This window comes from Montipora capricornis, unplaced genomic scaffold (assembly GCF_036669925.1).
Source record: "Montipora capricornis isolate CH-2021 unplaced genomic scaffold, ASM3666992v2 scaffold_69, whole genome shotgun sequence".
In the NCBI taxonomy this organism is placed as follows: Eukaryota; Metazoa; Cnidaria; class Anthozoa; order Scleractinia; family Acroporidae; genus Montipora; species Montipora capricornis.
Window position 1 is genome coordinate 35,001 of NW_027180262.1, and position 12,076 is coordinate 47,076.

General features: G+C 34.8%; 1 protein-coding gene across 1 annotated transcript; it reads left to right on the top strand.

The window, feature by feature from the left end:
- Window positions 1-6,141: 6,141 nt before the first annotated feature.
- LOC138036925 (uncharacterized) lies at window positions 6,142-7,419 on the top strand. Its single transcript, XM_068882955.1, has one exon. The coding sequence runs from the start codon at window positions 6,142-6,144 to the stop codon at window positions 7,417-7,419; it is 1,278 nt and encodes a 425-aa protein (XP_068739056.1).
- Window positions 7,420-12,076: the final 4,657 nt, after the last annotated feature.

Genomic DNA, 12,076 nt, shown 5'->3' on the forward strand with positions numbered 1-12,076 from the left:
TTGAGTTATATATTTTGAAAATCCACATCACAAATCGAAATGATTTTGAATGAACCTGAACATATTTTTTAATTCATTATCAGACAGAGATTTTGCCCAAACAGCAAAAGCATATAAATCCATTTCACAGAAATTCACAGCAGTGCCATCAGTATGAACCTGACATCCAATAAACATTTCTTGAGCTGAACCTGTCAGAGTGGCAGAAATTGTTTCTGTTTTAATCGCACTGATTGATGTAACGCCTCTAAAGAGTTCTAGATTTGTCCCATTAATACGAATTGTCCAAACTTCGATATTTCCAGAGAGATTCAGCAAAGAAGGAATGTTAAGTCTGCCATTTGACGAGGAACCAAAATCGACATAGACTGTACCATCTCCCCATGGTATATGCACACCGAATCTGACGGCTCCACGCCCCCATTGAAACTGTGATTGATTAGTTATCGCTTTTGTTTTGACAACCAGTATTACTGTGCATTTGTTACCAGAACTACCCGCTATTTCAGAAACATCAAATGATTTTTTTTCCAAATAGTCATCACTACCATCGAAACGTATAAAAAACAGTTTTTTCAATGAATCCCTCAGAAGAAGAGGCTTTTTTGAATTGGTTTGTTGTGAAAAATCGATATTATTCGCAGGATCCATCCATGAACTAACTCTGTCATTTGAATCGGCTGTGACTACTGATAAAGCTGGAATTAATGCAATGCTGATTTTGTCTAACACTGGTATACCAGGTAGACTGTTCGAAATAATAAAAGTCGATCTGTCTAACTTCAAATCGAGTTGTTTTTTTATGACAACATGGTTCTCTTCCGTAGCAGCCTTAACGACGAGATTTTTGTCAGTTTCTATATGTCCATCATCATTTACTGAAAGTTGAGCTTGAGCTTGATAGGTAAAATCATCATCCGAGTGATAGTCAATGGTGTATTCAATTCTGTCACCATTGTCGTCAAGAAGATGTGTACCATCTAAATTTTTTACATACAATGTCATATACTGTTGCAGTATATAATTTAATTGATCAGTAATGTTTTGTAATGTATAAGGTAAACATAAGATCTTGCGCCATCCCCATCATCATCCTCAAAATTTATTCGTATGCTTGTTATGTTTTCAAAATATCGATTGATATTGACAGTGAGTATTTTGCTTGTTGAAAAATCTATGTTGTAAAATACACTATTGTCTCCATAAAAAGTAATATCGTGATCCGAATCTGATGGATATCTTTTTTTAGCATAAATTTTTATTTTATCAATGTAAATTTTGGTAAATGTTAGCTGTACTGATCTAGAAATATTAAAATCACAGCCCAGTGCTGATTCTGAAGTGGTTCCATAGGCGTAAGACGGTAATATCTTATCAAATAACCCTACAATTTTATTACCATTCATATTGATTGGCACATGCATTAAAAATTGATCATTTACAATCTCATAAGCCAAATTGTAATCATAAATTGTGAAATCAAGGTTGTTTTTTGCTTCGCCTTTTATACCGTAAATCAGGGCATACAATGGTAAAAGAGTTGGGCTTCTATTGTCATAATTTGCTTGAACAGTTACATATAACCGTCTTTCGATAGTTGGTGAAGAACCATCTGGTGATAAGTTCATGATAAAGCGATAATATTTATACTCTGTGTTGGTTTTGACTGTTGTGGTTCTATCGGTGTTCATGTTTCTTTTTTCAAAAGTAACCTGCAATGAATTAAACTCAACATCGAACCCGGTTCTCAGGAAATATATTTCTAAACACACAGTATATTTATCGCTATAATTGTCACGTATCAGTTTGAATAGATTAAAATCGAATCGTCCTTTAAACAGACTGGAACCATCTGCTGCCTTTTGAACATTGAATGAAAATGCTTTTTTGTTGTTTTTATGTGGTGAGTCATTATAGTTGGTTAAAGTGGCATCCTGTATTCCATAATCTTCTGTAAATTCCCCATCATCCATAGCATATTTCAGCACATTTTCTCTGTTTGTGTGAGTAGTTATGTGACTCTTCACTATTTCGTCGTCTACATATTTCTTGTTTTTTTCTATTTGTTCGTCTGTATATTTATTGTTTTCGGTAGAAACAGTTGCAATACCGTCATTCACTTGCTTCAAAGTTATGGCATCTTGATTATGTGTGGCGTTTCCGAGATTTATTATTCGTTGATTGTTCATGTCTAGAACAGAAGTCATTACACCGCTTCCATCCAATTTCAATGTTTTTCCAACCTCAGAATCGACATAAGCTTTGTTAGTCACATCTCTAGCACCGGTTGGTTGTCCGCAATTTATTATTTTATTCAAAGACATATCCAAATTTCCAGTCATTTTAGAGGATCCGTCTAAACGAAGTGAATCTAAAAATAATCGATCAACGTAACCTTTTCCTGTGGCATCATTTACACCTGTCGGATCAGCAAGATTGATGATCTTGTTGTTGTTTATATTCAAATTTCCAGTCATTGCTTGCGTACCATCTCGCAACACAACCTGATTTGTATTGGGTTTGGTTGATAAACCAGTTTGTAATTGGTGTTTTGTAACAGCGTCAGAATTGCCAGTGCCTTCAGCAAGATTGCTGATTTTATTATTTCCAAAGTCAAAATTGCCAGTTACGGAAATACTTCCATCTTTTTTCAAATAATTAGCCAGCTCCGTTTTATCAGCTTTAAAATTAAAAGAGCTGTCAACGTAAAATTTATTGGTAGCGTCTGAATGCAATATTGGATCTTGCACTCCTGAGATTCTTTTATTTTTCATGTCGATCGGATTTTGGGCTTCTATCTTTCCATCATTTGTATTTAAATCGAAATAAAAGTTATGCAAATGCGCACTACTGACAGCGTCACTCTGGCCATGTCTAGCAGGGGCTATATTTTCAACCCGTCTATTATCCATATTAAGGGCGCCAGTCATTGCATTGCTTCCGTCTATTTTCAAACACCCAGAAACCTCTTTATCAACATAACTCTTAGTAGTTGCATCGTCATTCGTTTGAGGTAAATCTAAATTTCTCAGTTTTTTATTCTGCATATCATAATCGCCGTCATCTGTTAGTTTAAAACCAACACCAGGCAATCCTTTAACTATTTCAATGACTTTTTCATGTGAATAAGTGTCTTCAGGTAATTTACCATTTGAGTAACTCATATACAATTGATTTATATTGTTTCATCAAAATTCTTCTTTACTTGTTTCTCAGGTTTGTCAATATATATGAAACTGAAAGGGTCTCTAGTTGCTTTCTCGTATAATTGTTTTGAGACATTGTTTTCACGACATATGAGACTTTTTTCATTAGTACTCGGAAAATCATAAATGGCAAAATGTGAGCAGTTTAATCTAATATCTTTTGGTGTCTTATAGTAGCTTTGACTCAAATATATGGCACAGCAGTTTTTATGTCGCCCCTGTATAAAATAGTCAACTAATGGTTTTTGGTTTTTGTCGCATACGAAATCGTCGAATATCACAATTTTTTGATTGTCACCATTGAGATTTTTTACAGGAATTATTTTATCATTGCTTGCTTCAATGATATCATAACCAGCTTCTTCACTCCATGGTTCGAACTCTTTCATGAGATTCCGATACTTTGACTGCTCTAAGTTTTTTGCATAAAGGTATATTTTATCAAAATACAACAGATTGTGAATCATATGCATCAGTGTGTTTGTTTTTCCCGAACCAGAAGGTCCACAAATGAGCATGCGGAAGCATCGATCAGGCATAAAATCATGTAGTTGTGTGAAGTTTGTGACAACATCGTCGCCAGTATCATAATTAGGTATCTTCATTTATATTAAATCGTTACATTGTTTCGATAAAATGATGTAGTTAAACATGGTGTTCAACATGGTGTTCAACACAGTGTAAAACGTTATTTTTTATATATGAATTTCCATTTTATGTAACGTAACAATATAACAATAAATGAGTTTACTTAAGTGGAAAGAACTCGCAAAGAGTAAATCTGAATTAGGGGACAAGATCAATTATGTCCATAATGCAATTACAAAACACGATATCGATCAGAAGACCAGTCAACAGGGATTTTCAAAAGTATTCCAACCAATCACAAGTAAATTAGATGATGTTATTGATAGTAATCAGGCTTCAAGGTTGCCAAGGAAAAAACGACCACTGAAGAAAGGAGAAGTTCCTGATTACGGCATTGATATAGAGGATGAAGTTCCAGATATGAATCTTGGTGATCTATTTGAACAACCTGTTTTGCCACAGCAAGAAAAACAACTGGTGCCAAAACCACCAACATATGAAGAATCTTTACAAGATCTTCTGGAAGGAAAAAAAGAGATGTATGTTGATCCTAAGTACTTTCCTGAAGAACCAGAATTACCACCAGAATATGATGATGACGAAGATATCGATTATGCATTAGATGATGAAGACATGGACAATGAGATATTGAATGAGTTTGAAGTGCCTAATTATGACACAGTTGAAAAAATACTGAATCAACCAGAAATGAATGACACAAAATCCAAAGCATATCTTCGTAAAATTTTAACACACACTAGAACGAAAAGAAATCAATTGAGAGGTTATAAAACACAGGTGACAAAACAATATAACAAAGGGATTATAAATGAAGCACAAAGACAAGAGATGAACGAAAGAATAGACAGAGCTAAAAATGTCTTGAATGCATATATTGCACATTATGACACTAAATTGGAAACAATAAAAGGTTCTGGTAGGAAAAAACAAAAAGGTGGTAATGTGATATTTTTCAACAAACCGAAAGAACTCATAAAAAAATTGGATTTGATCATTGGTGAGATATTGGCTGGCAATACAAGCATTGACATGCGAAATATGGGTGTTTCTATATTGGACACATTGTTAAAAATGACAACAATTAACAAATCACAATATGGTAAATTATACAAACAATATTTCCAAATTTAATGTAACCTAATCACATAATGGAACGAGAGATAGTTTTATCATCTTACAGTGTGAAAAATAAAGGGGATAATAAACCAGAAGATTTTACAACAAATTTCACCAGACCTGTAACTCTAGACAATAATAAGCAATACGTTATCGGTCTTAACAGAGTCATTAACATGTCATTCACTTGGTTCAATGTCAATGCTGGGTACAAAAATCAATTAATCAAATACAGCTCCGATAATGGTTCAACTTTTAAGGACATAACCTTTCCAGCTGGGGTATGGAATTATACGGACTTTGACAGACACATTAAAAATCTAACGAAAACTGGTGATACGTATCCGATGACTCTTGAATTCAACGAAACAACATTCAGAGTCACGGTTACATTAGCTGCAAATTACCAACTCGATTTAAGAGCAAGTAATTTTAATGACCTGATCGGTTTTGATAAAAAGATATTAGCAAGTGGAACGCATATTGGACCAAGAGTGCCAAATCTCAGTCAAGACACAGACGTACTCAATATTCATTGCGATTTGGTCAACGAAAGTTTAGTTGACGGCGAAGAAACAGACATCATTTATTCATTCTCAACTAGTGTACTAAAACCAAGTTACTCCTTCACCCTCGAACCACAAAGAGTTACATTTAATCCTGTGAACAAAACTACAATTTCATCGATCAGAATCATGATAACAGATGGAAAAAGAAGATTAGTGGATCTAAATGGAGCGGATACGTCTTTTTCGCTGATTTTAAAAAGTATCTAATGTAACAGTATAATGAAACCGTATGAATTTAAGAGGTTTTACCATCCAAAACTTGGTAAATTTGTATTTCAACACAAAGGGTCTGGACTTATCGTTGACAATATTTTCAAACCGTTAAAGAGTGTGGCATCATCTGTTTTCAAGAAATTTGCAAAGCCATTAGCGAAGAAGGCGTTAGAATCAGGAGTATCACATGCTGGTGATAAAATTGGTAAGGCGGCGGCAGAAAAGTCAGGAGACCTAATAATGAAAAAATTGGCAAATTTGAGAAAAGGAGCTACAACACAAAAAGCAATTGTTCCATCCTCACCCATTAAACAGCAAGAAGAAAGCGCTGATATGATACTAAATAGATTGATATCAGGATCTGGAAGAAGGCGTAGATTTTTTAAATAAATAACATGACAGCAAAATTATATAATACAATAGTATAAATGGCTTTTAGAACAAGTGAATTATTGCAAAGAAATGAGTTGGTGCGTTTCCAACTTGATGATGTAATTAGAGCCCCTGGAAATAATCAACATCAAGAAAAGAACGGTTATAGATTCACCATCAACGACCGGAGTTCTTTCTATGATTGGTACAATGCTTATTTCGAGGTTCAATTCCAGTTACAAAAAATAGCAGATGGAGCTGGTTACGCAGCAGCCGATAGAATAACGGTGATAAACGGATCTCATTCATTGATTTCACATATGATGATTAAAAGTGCTGGGAAAATTGTTTACGATACTGACAATCTACATAAGGTCACTTTTGTGAAGAATCTGTTGGAATATTCTGATGATTACAGCAGATCAGTCGGTAAAAACAGTTTTTGGTATTTAGACACAAATGATACGACAGCCAATACTAATTTAGGATATGAATCTAGAAGAGTGCTTACACAAGCTACCAACAATGATGGAACGGGAGGAGCAAAAGATGTGAATTTGATCATACCTCTCAATCGTTACAGTTTTTTTGAAGAGTTGCAGGATAAAATGTTGGTTCCTATGCAGTTACAATTCAATTTGAATCTCCAGAACGACAATGAACTCATCAATATGGCAGCAGGAGTAGATGCCGGCAGAGTAGTTTTGAACAGATTTCTTTTATGGGTTCCAAAATTAACACCAAAAGACAGTATGTACGACAAATTTGTAAGCTCTTTCATGAAAGAACACAAATGGACATATCAGCGTGAACTATATGCAGTGTCAGCACCTGCTAGAGTCAGTGGTTTTTTTCAGATTTCTTCCAGTATTGACAATGTCAAAGCAATTTTTGTTTATCTACAACGGGCTAAAACCAGAGTTGCAACTCAAAATCCATATATACTTGATACCTTCAAACTAAATGCAGCAGACGCAAACAGTTATTTAACAACATGCAGACTCGAATATGGCAATGGTGTTTTCTACCCAGAAACAGAATATGACAGTGAAAGCAAAGTGAGAATATTCAATGATCTGATGTCTTATGCAATGCGAAAAAATGATTACAACACCGGAACCCAGTTGAATCTTGCCAATTATAACAGCCTGTATCCACTAATCTTTTTCGATCTGTCATATCAAACAGAAAAAGTAACAAGAGACCCTAAACAGTTGATTTTCAGGTATAAAATAAGTGCCAATAGTGCAGCAGATTTCAATGTCCATGCAGTTGTATTGTATGAAGAGTCGGTTGTTATTGACAAGGTGGGTAATGAATTGGTGATAGTTTAAGCCCGCAACTGAAACAGTAATATGAAATCAAGTAAATGACACATATTTATTTGTAACGGGAATTATATAACATATATTATATGACTAAACTTCATGAAATCAACGTAAGACTTTCAGACAATCAAAAAAAGAATCTGAGTAATGCTTACCATAAAAGGGAAACAATTGTTCTAAGACTGACAAATGATTCTCTCAATGGAAACGACACTCTTTATGTTCCAGCAATGGTGAAAAAACGATTGCAAAAAAATCGACAATTGAACAAAGGAATGGACATCAAGCTTGCTAAGACTAATATCAGAAAACAAGTCGGCGGAAGTCTTTTGAGTACCGTATTGTCACTTGGAATGAGAGCATTACCAGCAATTGGTAAAACCCTTGGGTTGAGTGCTCTTGGTGGTTTGGCAGAAGCTGGAGCCAAAAAATTGTTAGGATCTGGTCAAAAAGGTGGTGCTATGCCATTACCCATGATGATACCTTTCAATGCAATCAATCAACTGATGCCATATCTGAATATGTTTACAACCAAACAGCAAAGAGACATAATGAATGCGGCTCAAACAGGATCTGGCGTCAAAATAACACCGACTAAAACACAATCAGGTGGATTTCTAGGAACTCTGTTGGCTTCCGTTGGAATTCCTATGGCTGTTAATCTGGTGAAAAAGCTGTTTACAGGGAAAGGAGCACCGAGGGTAGGTAGACCACCTTCGTCGAAAAAGGATGGTACAGGAGCACCTAGAATGGGAATGCCCCCTCCATTTTACAGTTATCCGCCATATGTGACTGGTAATGGTAGAAAAAAAAAAACATCCTCAACCAAAAAAGGAAAAGGGTTACTATTAGGAAAAAACAGTCCATTCAATGGCATACCCATTTTGGGGGCAATATTGTGAAACCAAAATTTTACAAAAAAATACCTATGTCCAACCACGATCTGATAAAATGGTGCAAATATTTGAATATACCAATCAATGATGTACTGTCGAGAGATGAAAATGTTCCACATAACCATAAACAGGCGTTATTTATCTACAATCTTGAACCAGCTTATATGTCAGGATCTCACTGGGTTGCAACATATGTCAAAGACAATGTGATAAATTATTTCGATAGTTTTGGTATGCCCCCATTTCAAGAGATCGTAAATCATGCCAAAAAGAAAAATCTGACTTTGTTACATCAAAACAATCAGATACAAAACATACAAACAACAACTTGTGGGTATTTCTGTTTATACTTTCTAAATGAAATGAATAAGGGTAATTCGTATTATGATTTATTGCAAGTATTCGACATAAATGATACAATGAAAAATGAGAGATTCATCGAATATTATTTTAGAAATATCTAACTTATATATATTATGAAATCATATTGTGTAAAACAGAAAAAGGTAACCGAATGTGTTGAACCTTCAGGTTACAAAACAGCCAAAAATGGTAGACTAATGTTCTTTTGCACTTGTGCTGAATGTGGTATTACAAAGACCAAATTCGTTAAAAAACAGGGAAACTGAATAGCCCGTTGGGAGCGGGCTTATTTGGTGATATCGCTAATACAGGAACTGAATTGTTCCTAACAAAAGGAGTACCTTATCTTGGCAAAAAAGCAGTTGAAATGGGAAGATATTATGGTTCCGAATTAATGAGAGACCCAAAATTGCAGAAAAAAGCAATCGATTATGGTTTGAGAAAAATGAACCCTCTACTTCATAAAGTTGGATCTGAAGCTCTCGATCAATTGTCGACGAAAATAAGACCGAATAAAAAATACACAACAAACAGAAAAGATCTTGATGGCGGTGCTGTTGACATTCACAAAGCTATTGGTAAATTACCGAAACCAAAAGGCGGATGGACATTACCTGGGCATCATTACACCGGACCTTATAATGATTTAGAAAATCAACTGAAGTATGACCCAAAAACTGGTCAAATATTGGAAATATATGATATGCCCACTGGAAAAACTGATGCAATAGCAATGCAACACGATGTTGATTATTCCGTCTGCAAGGATGACAGAAAATGTAAAAACAAAGCAGATAGAAAAATGGTTCAAGCTTTAGACAACGTACCGTATAATGAAAGACAATGGGGGCATTGGTTGGCAAGAAATGTTATCAATACAAAGCAGAAACTAGGTCTTGGAGTTTCAAAAAACGGAAAAAGCCGTCGGGTAACTGGCAAGAAAAATTAGCAGATGAATTACATGCATCTATAAGACGCAACTTTACTCGGCGGCGTGTAATCGTAAATCATATCGATGAAATATGGGCAAGTGATCTAGTTGAAATGCAACAGTTTAGCAAATGGAATAAAGGTTATCGGTATCTTCTTATGGTTATCGATGTTTTCAGCAAATACGGTTGGATTGTCCCATTGAAGGATAAGAAAGGTGAATCTGTCACTGAAGCATTTAAAACAATATTCAAGGAAGGTAGAAGACCACAATATTTATGGGTTGACAAGGGTAAAGAGTTCTATAACAAACACTTGAAGGACTTGTTAGAGAAAAATAAGATACATATGTACTCCACTGAAAATGAAGAGAAATCCTCGGTGGTTGAAAGGTGGAATAGAACAATTAAATCCAAAATGTGGAAACAGTTCACTGTTCAAGGTAATACAATGTATCTCGATATGCTACCCAAACTAGTGAAACAGTATAATAATACAAAACATTCAAGCATAAAGATGACACCCGTTGAAGCATCTAACAAGAGGAATGAAGGAACCGTTTACTTCAATCTATATGGTGACACAGAAACATTGAAACAAAAACCTAAATTCAAAACAGGTGACCAGGTTCGAATATCCAAGTATAAACGGAATGTGTTCGATAAAGGATATACTCCAAACTGGACCGAAGAAGTGTTTACAGTTGATAAGATCCAATACACTAATCCAATAACATACAAACTAAAAGATCTCAGAGGTGAAGAGATACAAGGCAGTTTTTATGAACCTGAATTATTGAAAGCAAAGCAGGATATTTTCGTATTGATAAAGTCATTAGAAGAGACTATAAAAAGAAACAAGCTTTGGTAAAATGGAAGGGATACAGTGATGAATTCAACAGTTGGATACCATTGAAAGACATTGAAAACATATGAATTGTGGTGAAACAAACGCACCTTGATAAATATATAAGAAAATAATATATAGTACATGTATATATGGACAAGTTCGAAAATGAAGAAAAGTTTGGTTTTATTATGAGAGCGATCAAGACTCTGGTTCAGATTCCGATTGGTCACCGTCGCAAGAGAGTCTATCTGAAGAAAGCTGCAGCAGTTCGCAGGAAACAAGCCAGGAATCTGATGAAGAAATATAAAACATATTAACATATGGAATTCAGAGGAAGCGAAATAATTGAAACCATGGCTGTAAGAAAAGTGATCACAGAAATGATTTGTGAAATAGTGGCCAGGAACGCAGGTTATATGCATTATGTTCATTCAGAAGCAGTACCATTGTTGATCAAAGCATTGAAAACAGGAGGACCAAAGAAAGAAATCGGGAAAATGTTTCACATCATAGATGTCAAAATGGATTTTTTGTTCAGAGAGTTTAAAAGGTACAGCGATTTTTTGAAACCATTGAAATTGATACAAGGATGAAGTGAAAAACTAATATAATCCTATTGTATATGAACCCAAAATCATTATTCAATGCTTTAATGTCCCATGTAATTCGTGAGCCTTCGTTGAAAGTCTTTTTGGAAGATTTGATTTATTCCGATGTGTTGTCTGTCATTCATCCACCCGTTAAATTGAAATTGGTGCATTTCAATAAAAAATTAATGGTCATGGTAACAGATGGAAAAAAAATCTTTGTAATGGATCCCGATGACATAAACGACGACATGTTGCAACAGATAAAACAAGCTTTCAGCAAATACAAACCAAATGAATCTGAAGATGAATCTGAAGATGATTCTGAAGATGATTCTGATTAAAACCATATAAAAGAATAATGTCTCTGTATATAATATGGAAACTTCAAAACGAGGTCCAAAGAAACAATTCACTGACAAAGAGATTCAAGAGAAAAAAAACAAATATGGTCGTGAGACAGAATGGTATTGTGTGATATGCAACAATGGAAAGAATTATGCCATGAGAGGAAAACATCAGCATCTCAAAAGTGAGAAACACAAACTGCATATGAAAATTCATGAATTGGAAAATATATAGTTGGTCAAATTTTTACAGTTAAAATCAATCGTACCAGATTGGTTTCAACTAAAAATCCATAAAGTACTTAAAAGAATGTCGATTGTTACATAATATAGAGAATGAAAAAGAATATCTCGACTAATATTATGAACAAGAGTGATCTTGAGAAACTAAGTAAATCAGAATTGATAAAATTGATTATAAAACAAAACACAAAACCAGTGCCCGCACCAAGGACCAAAACAAGACCAATCCCAAAACCCAGAAAGAGTGTGCAGCAAATGGTTCAAAATTATGAAGAAAACATAATTCTTCCTCCATTAGAGTTCCGAGATGGATACAAACCAGTACCAGCACCAAGAACCAAAAAACCAGTGCCAGCGCCTAGAACCAAAAAACCAGTGCCAGCGCCTAGAACCAAACAACCAATTCCATTGCCTAGGACCATAATACAAGAAACGAACAAAGCTTTAA